The sequence below is a fragment of the Pelmatolapia mariae genome, linkage group LG3_W (assembly GCF_036321145.2).
Source record: "Pelmatolapia mariae isolate MD_Pm_ZW linkage group LG3_W, Pm_UMD_F_2, whole genome shotgun sequence".
Taxonomy (NCBI): domain Eukaryota; kingdom Metazoa; phylum Chordata; class Actinopteri; order Cichliformes; family Cichlidae; genus Pelmatolapia; species Pelmatolapia mariae.
The window spans coordinates 5,140,783-5,162,571 of NC_086229.1; the positions used below are offsets into that span (position 1 = coordinate 5,140,783).

The 21,789-nt window shown below is 45.3% G+C and overlaps 1 protein-coding gene across 1 annotated transcript; it reads right to left on the reverse strand.

Moving 5' to 3' along the window:
• Nucleotides 1–981: 981 nt before the first annotated feature.
• LOC134620239 (uncharacterized) lies at nt 982–11,165 on the reverse strand. Its single transcript, XM_063466288.1, has 10 exons — nt 11,133–11,165; nt 10,824–11,022; nt 9,683–9,917; nt 8,145–8,610; nt 5,749–5,965; nt 5,489–5,649; nt 5,010–5,403; nt 4,770–4,844; nt 4,590–4,664; nt 982–4,510 (listed from the first exon to the last, which is right to left on the reverse strand). The coding sequence occupies exons 1-10, from the start codon at nt 11,163–11,165 to the stop codon at nt 3,600–3,602; spliced, it is 2,766 nt and encodes a 921-aa protein (XP_063322358.1). The 3' UTR covers nt 982–3,599.
• Between the last annotated feature and the right edge of the window lie 10,624 nt (nt 11,166–21,789).

Sequence of the window (21,789 nt, forward strand, 5' to 3'; positions counted from 1 at the left end):
TGAGGACACAGCCTGAGTGTTTATGAAACATCATGCTGGTTTTAATAGAGCAAGCAGCTCGATCCACATATCGATAGTATTGACACCACGCTGGTATTAGTGTCGGATCAATACCACTGCAATACAGTTGATACTTTGTTTCTATCCTCAAAGTTCAGCACGAAGACCAGTGAAATGTGTTAAATGTGTATATTAACAGCCTACAGCACCTTTAAACAACAGAAGCTGAACCAAAGCTTTTCAGAAACAGGAACATTCGTGGACTCCAAAAAAAACTTTCAAAATAAAAGCTGAAAGGTGTGTTTTGTTGTGTTAACTAGTTACTGTGGAAAGTTAAAGTCCCAGTTATCGAGTGATCATTAAAATGTGTACAGAAGTAGTGCACTAACTTTAAACCGTGTGACAGCTGAGAGGATGATGGAAGTCTGAGTCCAGACAGCCCGAGACTGTTTAAACACGACGGCTGTTCACCGCTCAGCCAATCACAAACCAGGAACATGTGCTTTGTGGTCTGTGTTCGGCCCTCCTGATTGGCGGTATCCTCTCTGTGAGTACCTCAGGTGTGTTTTAACCTTCAGGTAATCTGCAGATTGACTTCACAGTACAGCAGAGTCAGGTCCTCATGTTCTGGTTTATTAACACACACAGCTTATTTATGATGTGTTTATGATGCAGTGACTTAGACCCAACTTTCTTCTATTACAGTCGTGCTGAGGTCCAACCTCAGACCTCGTCTGTGTGGTAAACTTGGTTTTACCATGATTATTCTACATGTTTCTTAATGCCACATCATCATCATCTTCATCATAATGAATAATACAATTCCGTTTCCTGTGCATAAATAAAAGCCTGTGTCTCCATCTGCTCCGCACATCATCTTAACCTGTCCAAACATCTGACCTTTAACTCATGAAGAAAAACAGAAGCACAGGTACAGAGCTGCTGAAATCTCCTCCAGACTGAAGAACATGAGTCTGAACCTTCACAGAGCGGGGACTCGTTTATTGAAACAGATATAATGAAGTAAAAGGGCCGAGTGTGACAGGGCTCCATCACAGGATACAGACAGTTACAGACACTTTTATTACACATTAAACACACACAGAGCCTCCTGCTGCCATTCAGTGTCTGAGCTGATGTTCCTCCTGCAGGCCACCGCTGTGGATCGATCACCTGTGGATCAGTGACTCTACAGGACATCAGAAATGCGACATGTGGAGGAAAAAGCAGCAGCTCGCAGTCTGGACTGTAACATGTTCTTATCCTCTAACAGGGACCAGAAACAGAGACAGGTCTGCCATCTAGTGGTGATAAAGTGAACTTGCAGGGACACGAAGACGTGGAGAGGACAGCCGAAACACTGAGGGGTGGATGAACACAGATTAAAGGGAGACGAGCAGGAGACACAGAAACATCATAGATGATCTCTGCACATCATCCTGGAAGCATTCAGTGTTCCTCGTGTTGTCACGTTACAGCCTTATTCCAACATGACATTCATCTTCACCTCTGCACACAGTACAGTAAACAGTCTCTGCACACAGTCAGCTGGCATTCTTGTACATGCACTGAAAAAAAAAAACTGAAGTATAACATGGACAGAAGTACTCTCAGCGCAGACACTCACATGTTTGTTCAGCTGTGCACACTGTTCATCTGTCAGATATTTCTACAACACGCCTGGAGTCCACCTTTCACCTGACTGGTTGTTATTTGGAAAGGCACACACCTGTCTGTATAAGCTCCCATAACTGACAGAGCACAAAGTCAGAGGCAGGTCTGTAGGCAGGACTGTATAGAGCCACAGATCCATCTAGTACCTACTCGGCTGAGCTCAACCTAGTTTCTAGGGTTTTCCATCAGGCAGTAGTACCTGGTACCAGGTACTTTTTTAGTAAATGCTGGCCCGGCTTTCCAACCGAGCAGAGTCAGTCTAAAAATGTGACATCAAAAGCCCCCGACTGGCCAGCCAGAGGTGTCATTAGATGAATCACGAGTTAGATGAAACCTGGCATTCCTGAAACTCGGCAACAAGGGAAATGGTTACATACAAACTGACATCATGGCCCTCGAGTCTGACAAACACCCACAGACCAAGCAGCGGGTATACCATCGCCTCAATGTCCTCCATTGTGTTTGTGGCACATAGACACATGGGATTTTGGTTGTGTTCCTATGACAACCACACACATATTGAGGTGGAACTCAAATGTAATAGAACACGACACAAACAAAGGCGGGCTCAGGCGAGTAGGTGCTAAAGCAGGGGTCCCCAATCCCAGTCCACGAGGGCCAGTGTCCCTGCTGGTTTTAGATCTCACCCTGGGTCAACACACCTGAATCACATGATTAGCTTATTACCAGGCCCAAGGCATGTTGAAAATGTAATTCGCATTTAAATCAGCTGTGATGGATCAAGCGCACATCTGAAACCTGCAGGGACACCGGCCCTCGTGGACTGGGATTGGGGACCCCTGTAAGGAAACCAGGCTACGACAGCCCGCCTGGAGTTTGCCCAAAGGCCTCTGAAGGACTCTCTGAAGGAAAAGATGAATGTACAGAGACATCGGGCTGAGAATACCTGTGCATGTGTTGTATTTTTCTCTTTAATGTTTTAATAAAGCTTTTAAGAAGTTTAAGCAACCCTTTTTGGAGTACTGTGTGTAGAATACTGAGGTCAAAATGAATGTCATCCATTTTGGAATAAACCTGTGACATGACAACTTGTTATTTTTGAGGATACAGTGGTACCATCACAGGACCACCACAGAGCAGGACTCACAGGGACCTGCAGGAACCGTTTAGAACCACCTGGAGGAGTCTGTTTGGCCTCACTGTCAGGGGTTGTGCCCCAGTGCTCATCACACAGAGGAGTGTGAGGAGAACCACACGCTAAACATACAGAGAACTTTAAACACCTTTATGACTAAATGAGGGAAAAGGGCCTTGATCCCTTCATTAGCTCTTTCACACCAACACAGAGCTGGTTCTGCCTCAGTGCCTTCAGAGAACCAGCCCACAGTTCTACAGGTTTAAGACGTGGAGCTGTGGGCTGGTTCATATGAAAGAAATTCCGGTAAATTCCGATTGTGGAAGACAGTATCTGATGACTGACACTACCATCCGTAATCTTTCAGCAGGAGCTCCTCCCAGAACAGGTATCTTCAAACGCTCCAACACTGGACCACTAAGGTGCTGGTTTTGGTTTTTGGTAGCCGCCTTTTATAATAAGATCAGGCACTGGCACGTAGTCGGTATAACTCAGGTGCATCACAGCTGAACTGTTTCACCTATCTAACAGCACCTCAACCAGGATCCAGGTTTTATCTCCTGACTAGACTGACATATCAGAACCAGACCCATTGGACTTGCCAGAACATACAGGGGGGTATATAGTATGGGGTATATAGTCCTGTAGGAGGCAAATACTCATTTCACACAGGAAATTCAAGGACCTTCTAAGAAAGGTTTACATGTGTTATCATAAAAGCAGAAGGTCTTTTTACTACCAAATCTGATATGCACCCTTTGAGAAGGGCCGACCTATCATTAAGTCCTCTAGACCTGGACCAGGACCGTCCATCGCTCGTCCTGGTCGGTCAGAAGTGTACATGTCCCGACTGTGGGTCAGGGGGTGGTCCTCCTGGCGGCACATCCTGTAGCAGGTTCCTGCCCAGTGGCCTGCTGATAGGATAGTTCTGGGCTGCAGCATCCTCGGCCCAGTCTATTCTGGGCAGCAGCTGGTCCAAGTGAGGTCCTGGTGGTCTGTGCAGAACTGGGTAGGTTGTAATGTTGTGCTCCCGCTCAAGCAGCAAATGTCCAGGGGCTCGATTTGACCCATCAGGTCTGTAGGGTGCGATGGTTAGAAGAGACGTTTCCTGGTCCAGGGTCTGCAGGGGCTGGGCCTGCTGGTCCATCTGATACAGCTGCTTCTTATGCACCTGGCTGTGGTCCTGGTGGTCCACTCTAGGGGCACACAGCTGCTTCTTGTGGTTGTGTAGATAGTCCTGGTGATCCAGCTGGGTGTGCTCCTGTTGTTTCTTCTGGTTCTGGATGCTATCCTGGGCCTGGTGGTGTATGTTGATGTGGTATTGTGATCTCTTCTGATTCCGAGAAATATCCGGATCATGCTGATCCATCTGGGACTGGTATGGTGGTTTCTTCTGGTTCAGACGGTGGTCCTTTCCCTGTTCATCGACTGGAGCCTGGTACTGCTGCTGCTCTGGCTTTTTCTGGTTCTGGAGCGGGTCTTGGTGATCCTGGTTCTTCTCGAGTTCCATCTGAGCGTGGAACTGCTGCTTCTTTTGGCTCTGGATTTGGTTGTGGACCTGGTTCTTGATGTCCTTCCAGTGCCGCCCCCTGAGGACGGGTTCCAAGTCCAGACAGCGCTGACAGACCTCCTTACCTGGTACGGACTGGACCAGAACATGGACTCCTAACTGCCTCCAGATGGCCTCTTTCTCTGCAGAGGACCAGGGCCGCCGTCGGACCTTCCTGGGAGCCACAGGGACTGAAAAACCAACAGAATTGGAGCGCTGCACGATCAGACTAATCTGCTAAAGTAGTAACATGAATCCAGGTGGACTCACCTGAGACAGATGTCTGCATTCTGGCTTCAGGTGGAATCGCAGAGGTCACTGGTTTGTTAGAGCTCTTTGACAGAACTGTGAACAAATGTGGGAACAGACAGGTAAACAGCTCCAACAACTGGTTCAATAAAGTTAGAAGTTTGGGAACTGATCCTAACCTGCGGCGAGGTGTCGACTCACCTTCTTGTCTGAGGTCCTTGTCCAGTCTTATTTGGACAGGTCGTTTCTTTGGTTTAGTTCCTCCATCTGTAGCAGCTGGAAAAGGAGAAAAACTGGGTCAGTAACACAAACTTTGGTATCCAAACTTCTCCAGCTGAAAATCCAAAACTACAGTCACATCCTGGTTCTTCCTAACCCAAACTTTACTGGACGTTACTGAAGATGCTAAACTAAGCAAGATCGGCTGGACTGTGGTCTCACCTGGATCTGGGTTCTGCAGCCCCAGGTTGTCCCACTCCCGGCCCAGCATGTGGTAGAAGTCGGTGGTCTTGGCGGCAGCCTCCCAGTCTCCATCCTGCAGGCTCTCTCCAATAGCAATCTCACAGACTGTCTTTAGTGTTGTTTTCACTGCCAGTGGAGGGCGGCTCCACCTGTTTCCCGCTGCCTTCCTGGCTGCGGACAGCGCCAGGCTAAGGCGGCCTGGGGCCAGCAGGTCCTGCAGGCTCTGGACGCCGGAGTCAAGGGATTTAGCAGCCAGGAGCAACCTGCCAAGTTCCCGGAGCTTTTGGCTTACGTAGTCGTACCTCCTCTGACCACTATCCTGGTTCCCCATCAGCTTGTTGCCATACTTACAGATCAGCCAATCAGACTTCACCTGGAGGCAGAGAGGAGCCAGTTACCATAGAGAAAGGTCAGAGAGTGTAGTGTTAGGACAGGTGCACAGACACAGGTGAGCTGACCTCGTAAGACACATTATCTTGGTTCATGCGATGCAGGATTTCACTGCAGCTCTCAGACGCTCCACTGGAGATGGGCAGGAGCCGCGACGCTGCTGCCTGCACTCTGGTCCGTTTCCTGGCTCGGTTCACAGCGGGGTCAGAGGTCGTGTTCTGATCGACACCTGGGTCAGAGGTCATAAGCTGTTTGGTCCCGGTCTCTGCAGTCTCACCGAGGGAATCCTCAGGCATGTCCTCTCTGGTGACATCACAAGGCAACTTACTTGTGGAACCAGAGGTGGCGTCGTTGGCGGGGTCAGCGTTCGCTTCGGCTTTGGACGGGTTAATAGCGAGCTTCTTGCGACACGACACCTGATGCTTCCACAGGTCAGCACGAAGGAAAAATCCAAGACACAATGGGCATGGCAGGTAGTTCCTCGCATCCACATCCTCAGAGGGCTGACGCCATGGCACAATCTCACCAGTGCCCTGCCGGATCACCTGAGGACACACAGGGAGGCGGAGTAAATGTACCTGTGAGGAACAGAAAACCTCACCCGTAACAGACAGGTAAACACAGGTGTTATTGCAGCATCTTTAAGTTAAACTATAAAGGTTGAGGCAACTGTTTATGTGATTTGCTGCTATAAATACATCCAGTAATTCATTTTGTTCTGCTTATCTGGGGTCGAGTCTTGGGGGCAAACCCAGACCTCCCTCTCCCTGGCTACTTCCTCCAGCTTGCCCTGGGAAACACCAAGACATTCCCACGCCAGCTTAGAGATATAATCTCTCCACTGTGTCCTGGGTCTTCTGATGGGACATGCCCAGAACACCTCACCAGGAGGCGTCCAGGGCGCATCCTCGCCCCATCTCTAAGGGAGAGGAGAGCCACCTCTCAGAGAAAGCTTGTATTTCACCTTCAAATGTTTTTTTTGCCTTGTTTGGTATCATTCTCTTCAGCTCAATCTCACGTGTCTGAATTTACAGATATGTGTTGACTGACATACTGTAGTAACACAACTGACCTGAAATCACACAAAAACATAAAATCCTAGTAGTAGTTTCTTTTTAACTTTAAAAACCACACAGGTCTATAAAATTATTTTCAAAACTTGCAAATGCAAATACAACTTGTACATTTTGAAAACAAGCAAAGCATTGCTTTATTGCATTACACTCAGTGCATTTCAATCATTTATCCTGTGAGTTTGATAGCTAGCAAAATAATAATAATTTTAAAAATTAGTATTTTTAAAAATTAGCAATGTGAACAATCTGGAAAACTATTTACTGAGCACCCCAACCGGTCGCAGCAGATGGCCGCCCCTCCCTCAGCCTGGTTCTGCCGGAGGTTTCTTCCTGTTAAAAGGGAGTTTTTCCTTCCCACTGTCGCCAAAGTGCTTGCTCATAGGGGGTCATATGATTGTTGGGTTTTTCTCTGTATCCATTATTGTGCGATCTACTGTACAATATAAAGCACCTTGAGGGGGACAGGTGGATTTGGACCTTGTCATGACTGCAGTGACTTCAGTGAGTGTCACACACTGAAACAGATATGCAGCGGTGAAAGGAGGCAGAGGTGCAGAAATGTTGATTTTACACTTTTAGACTCATTTTGTTTCTCTGATAAGAAAAAGATTCAATCAGACAGTTATTTATGCTGAATGAAATACTGTTACAGTTTCAAGCTCTTTTAAGCACCTTGACAATATTAATATAGACTCTGCTTCCTTTACGGTGAATGTCCCAGTGGGATTCAGGAGGTCGTCGAAGTATTCCTTCCACTGTCTGATTATGTCCTCAGCTGAAGTCAGCAGCACTCAACCTAAACTATACACACTGCAGGTGGAGCACTGCTTTCTCCTCCTGAATCACAGTTTGTCCAAACCTCTTTGAGGTTTTTATCCACAGCCTCTCCAAACTGCTCAGACACCTGGGGTTTACCTTCAGCCACGTCTCATTTGGCCTGTACCTGTTAGCTGCCTCTGAGGCACCACAGACTAACAATCCCTGATACGCCTCCTTCAGCCTGATGGTCCCCTTCACCTCTGGTGTCCACCATCTGGTTTACTTACTTTACTTTATTGATTTATATTATTATTATTATTTATTATAAATATATATATATACATACACATGTCATTAATCAACATCTGAACATTACCTGATGCTGCTGAAGTGAAGCAGAGCGAAGTTACAGAGGTTTGATTACAGACTCAGTCAAGGGTTTTGTAATTTTGCAGAATTTTAAGAAGTTTACATTTCTTCAGTATTGAACAGCAGAAATGAGTCTTTCTTGTCGTAAGTCAGTTTTTTAGATGGGAAACTGTCCTTCAAGTACACTGAGAGAGAGCGAGATGTGCATGAAGTCTGATTTTATCGTGGTGGAAGCAAAACAGCCAAAGTCCCCAAAGAGGGAATTCATGACGATGTTTATGTGAAGTTTGGATCTTCTTTTGTCGATGGTTTAAGTCAATTTTGGTTGGAGAGAGACAAAACACAAAAAAAGACGTAGACACAAAGCGCGCACCCGCCAAAGGCAGTAGTCCATGGAGGGGCTATGAAAAATGTACATCTAATTTAGTTGCACAGACCGCCCCACAAACAACTAAAGGCACCTGAAAGAAACAGGTAAACTGACCTGTAGCAGACACACCAGTAAGACACACAAACTGACCTCGATGTTGTGTAGATAGTTGCCTCGGCAGCGCAGGTGCTCCAGCAGCAGGTGGCGTTCTTTGGAGCCTGTCGGCAGGGTGCTGGCAGCCAGAACTTCCTGTTCGTCGGCATGCTTCCTCAGCAGGTGGCGTGCGATCTTCACCTGTGGCCGTCGGCAGAACACGCAGTAATGCTTCTTGTCCCAACGGCGCTTCCCGCCGCTCCACGTCCTCTTCACCGTCACGCCCTCCTTCTTGTCCTCCTGGCCCCGCCTCTTCGATTTCTGACCCCGCTTCTTCTCTATATGACCCCGCCTCTTTGCTCTCTGGCCCCTCCTCCCTAATGTGCGGCGGTGTGGCTGACGCGCAGCGGGCTTCGCCTGCTCTTTGTCAGGAGAGGACGGTGCGTCAGAGGCCGGGACCTCTGTCTTGTTCTCCATGGCCACGTCAGCATGGTCGTCCATGGCAACAGACCTCGATGACACCCTGATGATAAAACAAAGAAGCAGTGAATCAGCTTTAGCTGTGAGCTCCACCTGCAGTGCCTCAGCAGGAGGCTGTAGTTCAGTGTGGGGCTTTTTACTCTTTGTAACTCTGTGTTTTTAATAGTGCTCAGGACTCTCACTACATCTTCATAATGGAGGCAGCCACACCTGCACACCACATCAGTATAGGTATTCCCTTTATGGCAGGGCAGTGTGTGAGTCACATGTTGTAGTGAGGACGACATCAATGCTCGACATTTTCTGTTTAAAGTGGAAGAAAGCGTGTTTCTAACATCTGCACTTCAGAGGCTCCACAGTGTGGAAACATCTGTATTCAGCTTCCATCCCTACTCTAACCATGGAGGAGGAGCAGCAGGTGTTCTGGATCCTTCACCTGAGCCACTGAGCATGATCAGAGACCTCTGAGGAACCATCGCAGGGTTCTGACACTGAACGCTCCTCACAGGGTTAAAGTGCAGACGTGTCTGCATCAGAGGTTCCTGCAGGGCCCTCAGGCTGTGCTGGAGTCAACATGAACATGAGGACTCCTCCACATTGAACATGACTGTGAGGAGAACACCTGGACCAATCAGAACCAGCTCCCCGCTGACACACACACTTCTACAGCTGGAGTCCACATGTGACAAACATCTGGATTATAGAGGCTCACACACTGATCTACCCCAACATCAGAAACACCTTGAGGAACCAACTCCTGATCTGGACCGGGACCAGAACAAACAGAGCCTCTCAGACTGACCTTGCCGGTCGTCGTCATCAGGCTGCAGGTGTGACAGGTGTTCTCACCTGTGCAGTGACCGGGCTGGAGTCACGCCACGCTCAGGTGTGACTGACAGGCGTCTCTGTCCGATAATGGAAGCTTATTTACGACAGCCTGATGCTAACAGCTAGCAGCACACAGGCTAACACAGCTGTTAGCACGAAGAGCTAACGAGCAGCTAGCTGCAGCTAACCAGAACCGGAACCGAGCGCTGCTGGGGACCGGACCGAACCGGAAACACGACCAGAACCGTCCAATGAGAGTACAGAACCGGGACAGAGAGACTTCTCACCTGCTAACTCCAGCCCTGCGTTCCTTTCTTCTTCTTTTACTCCACCACTTCTTCTTCGCTGTCGGAGGTGAAAGGGCGTGATACCGGTGCGTTAGCGCCATCTGCTGGTGTGGAGGACTGAGGCTACAGATTCCTGTTAAAGTCAGGCGGTCCAGCCTCGAGTCTGCTGATGTTCTTCTGTCAGATAAACACAGAGGAGTCTCCCTGTACCACTGTGTTATATGATTGGTCTGTACTGAAGCACCACAGCATTAAAATGATGACGCTCAGTTAACAGAGCGGCTGCTATAAACATGAACAAACACAAAGGTAAACACTGATAAATGTGAACTTTATCGTGGTTACACCTGCATGCACCTGTCTGCTTCACTTTGTGGCCTCTGAGGCTGTGATTAGAGATGCTGTATGAAATGTGACGTTGTTGAAGCTGCCTCTGTTATCTTCATAAACACTGTTCTTGTTGTCAGTGTGCATGAAGGACGTGGACCCTTATTTATCAGCTGCACACTTTCTTATGCTCATTTTTCTGTGGTCACTGCAGGCTCTGAATGAATGCGTTAACACATGATGTGTTCAGGGCCCTGTGTCATTTTCATTATTAGCACATTAAGATGAGATAAGATAAGATGAGATAAGATAAGATAAGATAAGATAACCTTTTTTAATACAAAATTGACTAATTATTAGCATCTTCAGAACATTTCATTAAATATTAGAGACAGATTGCTGTGCCATCAATTACATATTGTTATAATTACACAAAATGTGTTCTTTATACCTGACTGTTCGGACCTCCAAGCCTGTAGTTATATTCATTATCAGTTGGAGCCGCTCATTGCAAGTAGACATCTCAGGATCGTGGGGTGGTGTCTATTGTTGTTGTTGCTGTCTTTAGTAGCATGTAAAATGTAAACAGAATTCCAAAATTACACCGCTTTCCAAGTTATTATGCAAATTATATTTTTTTTTTCTGTTTTTCCTAAATAGTCGATTCAAATGACAGTCAGCATAATTTTCGAATCATCAACCATATAGATAATTACAATGTTACTGAAAAAACTGAAAGTTTCTTCTTGAATGTCTTTGCAGGATGTCAGAATAGCCTCCCAGAGCTGTTGTTTGGATGTTAACTGCCTCCCACCGTGATAATTGTTTTGCTTGAGGATGCTCCAAAGGTTCTCACTGGGATTGAGGTCAGCGAAGAATGGGGGCCACACCATGAGTTCCTCTCCTTTTAAGCCGATAGCAGCCAGTGATGCAGAGGTATTCCTTGTAGCATGAGATGGTGCATTGTCTTGCATGATGATGGCTTTGTTGCGGAAAGCACGGTTCTTCTTTTTCTACCATGGAAGAATGTGTTCAGTCAGAAACTCCACATACTTTGCAGAGGTCATTTTCACACCTTCAGGGAGCCTAAAGGGGCTGACCAGCCAAAACAAGACTACACCACCTCTCTGCTGATGTCGCAGCCTTGTTGGGACATGGTGGCCATCCACCACTGCATCCATCTGGACCATACAGGGTTGCTATGCACTCATCAGTGGCCAAGACAATTTGAAATCTGGTCCTTATGTAGTTCTGGGCCCACTGCAGCAGTTTCTGCTTGTGTGCATTGGTTAGGGGTGGCCCAATAGAAGGTTTATGCACAACAGCAAGTCTCTGGAAGATCCTTCACCTTGATATTTGCAGGGCTCCAGAAGCACCAGCAGCTTCAAATATGTTTGCTGCTTTGTAATGGCCTTATAGCAGCTGCTCTGTTAATCTGATGTATTTGTCTGCCAGAAACCTTCCTCTTTGTGCCCTTATCTGCACGAACCCGTGTGTGCTCTGACTCAACCACAAATCTCTTAACATTATGGTGATCACGCTTGGACAAGGTTTTCATTCCTTGTCCAAGGCATTCAATTATTTCATGCAGCAGAGAGATAATTTTTCTTTCCCACATGGCTTGAAAATGGTGGTGTGCTTAATAATGTGGAACATCCTTATTAGTAGTTTATCCTTTAATTGGGCTCGCCTGGCAAACTAATGATCACAGGTGCCTGAGATTGATGTCAGTGACCCAAAGAGTCCTGACACACAATGCCATCCATGGGTTTAACTGAAAAACAACATATGTAATCTGTGTAACACCTAAATACAATTTACATAATAATTTGGAACGTGGTGTAACCTCAGTGTGTGAAGAGGACTCTTCATTTACATCAACACATGAGAATCTGTTATATCTGCAGGACCAAAAGAGTCATTAAAACGAAAAATTCTGTGCTTAAATAATGGATTTTTTATAATTTAATTTATTTAGACGTTACTGTAAATGTAATACAGATACTTTGCAGTTATTATAGCTATAATAATCAGCTAGGTGTATATATAACAAGAATTTAACCCAAACAAAGGATAACAATAATGAAATTATAAACACTGAGCCATCAGACTCAGAACAATGTGTGTCTCTGACCTGTGGATACCTCGTGCTTGTTCCCGAGCACTCAGGTCTGCAGGTCAGAGGTCACTGTTGGTCCCACTGTTGGCTTTTCAGGCACTGAGGCTTTATTGTGGTTTTATTGTGAAGCACTTTGTGATTTTTATCTGTGAAAAGTGCCACATAAACACATTTTACTTATAATAAACAGCTCGATGGAGACACAGGGCTAAGAGACAGGGCCTTTACTCTGACATGTGACTGAAGTGACCAATCAGGAGCTGGGAGGTGTGAGGTCAGTGTGGAGAAACCACAGATATGTTTGTTAGTGACCTCACAGCCCTTTATGGATCAACAGAAGTGTTTTAAAGACGTGTGTGATGAACTCAGCTATGATTCCCTGTTAAACTGATGTTAAATATAATCATGTTTAATCCCTGACGTCTGTCACAGTCTGAAGAGGAACCAGGAGAGCCCACAGAGCCGAAACTCACAGTTAAAATAAGGACAGCTGTCCTCAGATCAGCAGGAAACCACAGAAAGAAGGAGTGGTGCAGAGGGGAGATGGGAGGCTAAAAATACTGCAGAGCTGATAGAGAGGAAGCTGATGAGGCTGATAAATGTTCTTAATGTCACCTGTAACCTGTCATGTTCTGATTAACAGCAGATGTCTCCACATGCACACAGAGACATTTCTGCCTCAGTCACACAAACAGTGGACCATATATTTGTGTTTGAATATTTCATCTTGAAACTATTAAGGGACCAGTGTATTTCCTGTTATGGAAAATTTAACAGTAACCTGCAACACACCCAGTGAGCTTGAAGTGGGTTTAAGAAACACACTGCAATGTGGAGAGAGCGTCCCAGTGAAACACCAGGACCATCTCAGGTCTGTTCAATGTCTCCCATTACAACAGCCTCACTGTGTTAACTGTCCACATGCATGTAAACTGGTGACAGGAGTGCTCTTACTATGGTAAAGTGAGAAAGTGATATTACTGTAACTAATGTGATATGATTAAATATGTGATTAATAAATGAGAAAAGAAACCTGCATCCACAAACACTCTGGTCCTCATGCACTGAACGGTTCTGCTGACATCACTGAGTCACCTGTCAGTCTCCTTCTGTCCTCTGAAAGTCTTAAACTCATTTGTCATTAAGATTACTTCCAGTCTGAGTTATTATCACATTACTGACAACTCAATGAATACAGGGAAGCAGAAATTCATTCATGTTACATTATTTATTCCATCAAAATAGAACAAGAAACATTAAACTGTGACTGCTGTTGGTTAGCATACAAAGTTAAAAACATTCAAATGAACAACAGCAGCATCTCTGACTGTGCTACTACAAACTTAAATATGTGAAGAAGGCAGGTAACTCTGATCCTTGAGTATTTGATTTATATTTACAAAGATTTAACTACAAACACTTCACTGTGGTAAAAAAAAAATATTGTAGATCAATACACATAGTGACTAGTAATGACCTAAAAACACAGCTCTGTGTCTGTGGGAAACACATTTAACATGGCTGACACTTTATTAGGCACACAGTGACCACTTTCTGAGGTACAGTAAACCTGTGGCCAGAGGCGAAAAGTAACAACGTTCGAATACTGTCACGGTTTGCCAGGGCAAGCAGTGGGGATGTTGGAGAAAGGGGCCAAACGCTGGACTTAGTGCAATGAGCAGTGCATTTATTTACAGTGGGGTAAAGGTACACCACACAATAAATCTCCAATGTGCTCCCTCAACTCCTGTGTAGTGCCTTCTCCCAAGTGCTGGTATCCCGTGCTCTCTGCCCCTGTGCCTACGCACACCCCGTGCGTCCTGCTGTCCTGTGTTCCGCTCTCCTCCTGAGGAAAAAACCATAGACGCAGCCGTTACGGCACCAACTCCAGCAGGCATACACTAAACAGTACTTGAGACACTGACATGGAGTCTAACTCAACGATCCTGTGCCGGAGGAAGCTCCATCGCTCTGTTAAGTAGCTCCCCTGACGAGCCTGATCAGAAGCATGTGTGTGAGAACCGAGGCGCGAGGTTTAACATGTGCTGTTGTCAGCTGCCGCAATAATTCCAGGAAATGGTAAAAAGTATTTGAAACATTTTGCCTTGAGCATCAATAACTGGGAGAGGCCTGCTGTGCCCAGTGCCCCTGCACTCTGTGCCATAGAGGGAGGATTGGAAACTAGCGTGGTAAGTATCAAAAACCCTCTGAAGAGAGTTTTTGTTTGTTCCTTTTATTTGATCAATAAAAAGCCCACAGAGCTTCATTTCATCTTGATGTAAACTCAAGTAAAAACATTAATGCAACCTTTGCAAACGTACCAACATTTTAAAAAAATTTTCATTTTAGAATGAAAACTAAAATCTACGACGATTTAATAAAACTGACAAATTTTGGGGGGAACATTTGATGTTGAGATTCATGAATTTGCAGGTGTGTGAGAGAGTGGAATAAGAAATTTTCCTTAAATATGTAATAAGCCAAGTGACACTTGACACTTTCTCTTATGCTAACATTTTATTTGAGTGTACATCTGATGATATTTTTGTGCAGTGGAACCTGCGGTCATCTTAGACCAGTCCAGCATCTCCACACAACCCCCTGAGCCACATCTGCACTCAGTCCACACACAGTGGAATGAATACTACATGACTGTGAGATGCTTTTACAGAAATCTGTGTTTCAGAGGGGAATCATACAGCCATTGTTATTCACACAATCTAGTCTAATATTTGGTTGCTGTTGCACCATGTGGACTAATCATGTTTGTGTCTGCAGCATATGGTGGTTGATGTAGTGACAAATTGATCACAATGGACTCTGGAATATTAACGTACCTAAAACCTGGTGATGAAGTCATGGCAGAGGTTTTACAATTAAAGACTTGTTCTTTGAGACAAAAGTTAGATCAGTATTGCCCTCCTTCAAAAAAACAACAACATGGAGTGATGAACAGGTAACATGCATGTGTCAGATTGCAAATATAACAATGCATGTATGAAGAGCAATCAGACCTACAAAACCCTATCACAAATTCTACCTATAAGCATGGCTCCTAAAATAGACGAGATTCTGAGGAAATGTGCTGCTAGAGAGGATTTGTTTAAATCTGTTTAATCTTGTTTAAAGGATCTCATCTGTGATAAAGATGTGATCTGTTTTCATGGATGCCTGGATGTTAAACTTCATAGTTACACCTGGTAAAGCAGCAACGCTGATCATTTTATTAAAGATGAAAGAATTTAGACAGTTTTTAACTCTCAGGGATGCTGCAACGCTCGTTTGACTTTGGGACCTGAGGGGGACGGAGTTTTGGACCCAGATTACTCCGTGAGGCTCCTGAGTACTGTAGCCGTAACGCTCCGACAATCTATCAAGCGGTGCGGCTTTGTAGCTTACCAAAGTCCTACTAAAACATTTTTGACAGATTTTTATGTACCACATAAAACCAGAATTCATACATAAGGTGCACTGTCGATTTTTGAGAAAATTAAAGGATTTTAAGTGTGCCTTGTAGTGTGGAAAATACAGTAAACATGTCATATTTTACATCTAAAAATATTTATTTCTGTGGGATTAGTGTCTCTGTATTTATATATGTGTATATATGGTATTCTGATCAGATGCCGTAACTTCTGTTGGTGCTATTGGGAAACTGAATTTCCCAGAGGAATCCACCCGAGGGATTAATAAAGTTTATCTTATCCTATCTTATCTCTTAAAACATCATATCTATCTGGAGAGCCAATATTTTTTCACTGTGATTGTGGAAAGATGTCTGATCTATGAAATTAAGTGCTTCACATCAACACACTCTTTATAAACAACTAAATCCAAGTATATAAAACACTCTACATGTTATGAAGGTAAACAAAGACAAAACTGTCCAAACTTGTGAAATGGACCAGTGTTGTGTCTGCACATAACAGACTGAGCAAAGAACCAGTCTGAAATGGTATTTGTAGGCTCTTACTTCCCAGCAGCCTGTCACGCAAACACTTCATCTGTTCCCTTTTCTCTAGTTGAATCTGTTAAGAAAACACAGTTTAACATAAAACAGTATTTTTGTCCCAACAAGCTGATTTTCCAAAGAGCCGCTAGCTGAAAACTGCATATCTCAGTGTTGTGTCAGAGTGTCCTTATAAACCTGAGGAAGCTGGACAGAAGTGTGAGGCCTAAAAACTCCACAGCAGGTGAACAGGATCTAAATGATCTGACACAACAGCTGAAAGCTGATACTGTTCACTGAAGCCTTATCAGAAGTGTCTCAAAGAAGGACGGCTGTCAGAAGACGTTCTTAATGAGGGGAGACGGGAGGAAAGGCTGAGGCTGACGTCTGAAAAGGACACAAGAACTGAAGATCAGAGGAGCAGGTCTGATGGCTCCACACTGAGACTTCTGGTCCATGTTCAGATGCTCATCCTGTTCGTGGGTTTGCTGCTCCCTGCAGATCTTCTCATCTCCACTGAGAACATCCTTCAGCCATCCTCTAAAACTGTCTCCACCTGTCTGTAGCAACATGATCCTGTACAACAAGTGCTGCTGTTAACCTTTGTGATACATTAACAAATAACACTGACACTTAGAACAAATACGTCTCATGGTCAGAATGATTTCAGGGAACTGTTTGGCTCTGACTTCATTTTTGGACTTTTAAAATAAACAAACATAAACCTGAATGTAACGACGGCTCCAGCATCAGGTCGGTAGAAAGCTGACAGATGTTTGGACTGATGCTGCAAACACACACAGGCGTTTTTGATAGTGAACATTTTACAGATGTGTATTCTCATGTAGTCTGTAGTTGCATTCACATGTCATACAGTATGATTCCACACTTTAACATCAAAGTAAAGCTGCTCTACATTTGAAATAATAACAATAATGGATGGTCTCTGTGACCTAAATGTTACTCTGTGATGATGAAGGTATCACAGAGTTCATCCTGGTAACAGATGATGCTGTGGTCATGTGACCTGTCCTCTGAGCAGCTCTCAGTCAGACTGAGTCAGTTTGTCAGGAGAACTCAGGAACATGGCTTCATCGACTGACCCTGTCCTGTCCCCACTCACCTCAACCGACCCTGCTCCAGTCCTGAGCACTCATGAGCTGAGGCGTGTGTTCCGCAGCATTAACACGAGGAAGGCGGCCGGACCAGATGGAGTGCTGGGCCGGGTGCTAAAAGACTGTGCTGCGGACCTGGCGGACATCTTCACCTCTATATATAACACCTCGCTGTCCTGTTCACTGGTACCATCCTGTTTCAAAGCAGCAACCATCGTTCCCATCCCCAAACAGTCAAATGTCACATGTCTGAACGATTTCAGACCTGTGGCACTCACCCCCATTCCCGCCAAATGCCTGGAGAGACTGGTCATTAAACACATCAGAGCTGCCCTTCCACCATCTCTGGACCCGCACCAGTTTGCATACAGGGAGAACCGGTCAACTGAGGACGCGATCGCCACAGTGCTGCACACACTACTGGAGCACCTGGAGCACAAGAACACCTATGCACGGCTCCTCTTTATAGACTACAGCTCGGCTTTTAATACCATCCGGCTATACAAACTCCGTCCCAAACTCCATCAACTGGGACTCAACTCCTCCCTGTGCAACTGGATTGTGGACTTCCTCACTAACCGTAGACAGAGCGTCAGAGTGGGTAAGAACACCTCTTCCACCCTTGTGGTCAACACCGGTGCCCCTCAGGGGTGTGTTCTGAGCCCTCTGCTATACACTCTCTTCACTCATGACTGTATTTCCTCCTGCGCGTCCAATCTCATTGTTAAGTTTGCCGACGACACCACAGTGCTCGGACTCATATCCAACAACGATGAGACAAACTACAGGACAGAGGTGCAACAACTAGAGTCATGGTGCCGCGACAATAACTTGGTCTTAAACACCAAAAAGACTAAGGAGATTATTGTAGATTTCCGGAGGAAAGGTCACAACAACCACCTGCCTCTCTTCATTGGCAGTGAGGCGGTGGAGAGCGTGAGCAGTTTTAAATTCTTGGGGGTAACTGTGACTGAGGACTTGTCCGGGGGCAACCACATCACCTCAGCTGTACAGAAGGCCCAACAGCGCCTCTACTACCTGAGGAGACTGCGGAGCGCACACATTCCCAGACCTCTGATGTTGAACTTCTACAACTGTGCCATCAGTAGTGTTCTGACGTATGGATTTCTAGTGTGGTTCCCCAGCTGCACCAAGGCCGACCAGCAAGCACTCCAGCGGGTGGTGAAAGAAGCTGGCAGAATTATTGGAACGATTCTGCCAGAGATTAGCAACATCTTCCCCACTCGCTGTCTGAGGAGGGTGCACAGTATCCTGCGGGACCAACATCACCCTGCGCACCACCTTTTCCACCTGCTGCCCTCAGGGAGAAGGTACAGGTCCATACAGGCCAGAACGTCCAGATTGGCCAACAGCCTGTATCCACAGGCTGTGAGGCTCCTGAACTCTGCCCCCCCCCCCCCCCTCTCTGCCCCCCCTCTCACGGACAATAACCATATCCAACTTATTAATAGCAGTGAACTGGTCTGAAAAATAGACAATTATCATATCTCACAGTACAATAATTGAACGGGTTGCACTGTTGCACTTTGTCATATTTCTCAGGTCTTTGTCTGAATGTCCCATGAACATTACCTGTCATATTCTCATGTTTTTGCTAAGGATCGTCTCATTGCACTGAAGTCACACTGGGTTAAATAGTCACACTTGGGTCTAAGGGGAATTTAGTATTTATTATTATCTGTTGTAGAAGCTCCAAACACAATTTCATTGTTCTTGACAATGACAATAAATACTTGAATTGAATTGAATTGAAAAAAATTTCATCCTTCGTCTGCCTCAGCCTCCTCTTCATCAGCCTCAGCACAGCAGGTACCACCAATACACTGATCAGTCTAATGACCAATCAACACACTGATCACTGATCCGTACAGTAAGCAATGATAGATACTGATCCTCTGATCAGTCCATGTGAGCTGACTCAGAGATAGACAGGAAGTCACCTCTGATGTCACCATTGAGGAGATGGCAAAGGTGACTGGTACTACCAGGCTCACTCCCACCTGGAGTACACACCCAGGTGAGTTGGGTCTAAGTGTGGAGCATCAGTCTTGACTAACTCTTACTCTGGATGGCATTACCTTGGCCTCCAGTAATGCTGTGAGGAACCTTGGAGTCATTTTTGACCAGGACATGTCCTTTAACGCTACTGTAATTCACTATTATCAGTATGTCCAAAAAAACTCCCTGAAAAGCCTTCAGCTAATCCAAAATGCTGCAGCAAGAGTCCTGAGAGGGACCAGAAAGAGAGAGCAGATTTCTCCTATACCCACATAGCAAAATTGATCTGGCCCACACAATGTCCTTACACATGGCCCACATACTGCAAAGAATGACGGCCCTTTGGTGGCCCAAATCTGGTTTGCCAGAGGTGGCCCACACAAAGCCAGTTGCAGACACACTGGTTGTCCTGTTCTGGCCCAGAACAGTTTCAGCTCTGGCCCCAGATGTCAGCCTACCTTAACCAAGCCATGTAATAAGAACATGTGCATAATAGTGCAAAAGTAACATGACAAAACTCTGTTCAGACAGTGAATGGACTGATTCTTATGCAGTGCTTTTTTTTTACACTCCTAGATTACTCAAAGTGCTCTGTATAACATGCCACATTCACCCAATTACACACTTTCTCTAAACTGAGTGCTGTCTAACTACATTTACACACCTGACATGCCGACTGGAGGAGCCAAGAATCGAACCACTAAGCTTCAGATCAGTAGGTGACCTGTTCTACCTCCTGAGCTACAGCGGCACAGTACAGTGGCAAACATGAGTAAACCCTCACTAGGTTTTGAATAAAGTGTACACTGACAAACCTGTCATATCTGCATTTCAAACGTTGGCTACCATAGCAGTATAGAATTGCAACTTCTAACTTAAATAGTAAGATAGGGACATAAATAGTGCTAACATTGCCAGATCTGGCCCACATCTGGCTGACATACACCCTGCCATGACACCAATCAGTCAGAAGTGCCAGCTTGTTGCTGGATTTGGGCCAGACTTGTTTTCTATGAGCCTGGGCATATTGCTCCTGTATTAGCTTCCCTTCATTGGCTCCCTGTTAAACCCAGGATTTAAAATCCTGCTCCTCGCATACAAGGTCTTAAATAATCAGGCCCGTTCTTATCTTAAAGACCTTGTAGTACCATATCACCCCATTAGAGCTCAGTGGCAGGGAGTTTTTCCTTCACACTGTCACCAAAGTGCTTGCTCATAGGGGGTCAAATGGTTGTTGGGGTTTTTCTCTGTATGTATTATTGTTGTAGTGTCTACTGTACAATATAAAGCACCTTGGGGCGACTGTTGTTGTGATTTGGTGCTGTGTAAATAAAACTGGGTTCAACCGAATCCTTATTTTTATCATTTTTATTTTTTACATGTATTTGATGTTAAAGTAGTGGTCCAGTTCTTAGAGTGTTGTAAGAGAATCACTGATATTTGTGTTGGGGAGAGAAGAAGATCTCCTGTATGTTGGAGAACAGCAGCCTGGAGACACCTCTGATCACTGACTGGGGTAAATACCTGTCTGTATCTACACACCTGTCTGACTTTCACCTGTGTGTCCTCAGACCCGTCCATACCTGAGTCAGAGAGAAACAATCTCTCCATTGGAGCCTCAGGACTGATCCTGGGTCTGATCTTACCTCTGGCTGGTTTCATCAACTACAGGAGGAAGGCCTGAGGTCAGAGCACGACACCAGTTCATACCTGAAACCAGTTCATTCCTGACTGAAACCAGTGTCTACGATGTGTTTTCAGAATTTGTGTAAAATTCTTGTGTGAGTTATGTCTGCTCTCGCTCCCTTTTATCTGCCTCTCCTCCACTCCTGTATCATGTTCCTCCGTTTCCTGTTTTATCGTGAAGGTCTCGTGTTTCCATGTCCACTGGTTTTATCCCCATTCAGGCTCTGCAGCCTTAAAGGTTGCATTTTAAGGCTGATTATGTCACAGCGATGCGACGAAGGCTGTCCCAATTCAAAGGCTGTTCAAAATGTGGCCCACAAATGCGTCCTTCATTTCCTGGGCAGTGCGACGGAGGCTAGACCGTCCCATTTCACAAGCCTACAAGCGTCTGTGAAGGTTCTCAGTCATCCAGGTCATCGTAGACTAAGGAGCTTGGAAAGAAAAGCGTCTGGACTTCTTGAGTTGCTTGAAGACGTTTCACCTCTCATCCGAGAAGCTTCTTCAGTTCTAAGGATCAGTGGTGGAGAGTCCAGTGGGAGCAATCAAACAGGTGTAGCTAATGAAGTCACCACTGAATATATGTCATGCTAATTTAAAACAGACAGTTACAGAATTTACAACAAATATTATCACAAACACTATTTGAATATTGAATTTTTGTTCTCGACCAAGTTGAAGTTTAATTATTAACACCACCTGTATCTGAGTAACCACACCCATCCCTTAGATGTCAACATCATGTGCTGTGTGTGTGTGGTAGCAAACTTCAAGGGACCGTTGATGGTGTGGCGAAGGCATATTCTGAACATTTGGTTTGGGATTAAATTAATGGTTCGTTACATTACATTAATGTTCAAATTTATAAGTTAAGCTTATAATTTTTTAAAAACAG

What these genes read in the sequence shown, in the direction of transcription:
- LOC134620239 (XM_063466288.1), bottom strand. Translation starts at nt 11,165, where the DNA reads ATGTCCCAACAAGGCTGCGACATCAGCAGAGAG. An exon ending in ACTATCTACACAACATCGAG is followed by an intron (nt 5,966 to 8,144) that starts GTCAGTTTGTGT and finishes GTGTGTCCTCAG; the next exon opens with GTGATCCGGCAGGGCACTGG. An exon ending in CGCCACCTCTGGTTCCACAA is followed by an intron (nt 5,650 to 5,748) that starts GTAAGTTGCCTT and finishes CCTCTGACCCAG; the next exon opens with GTGTCGATCAGAACACGACC.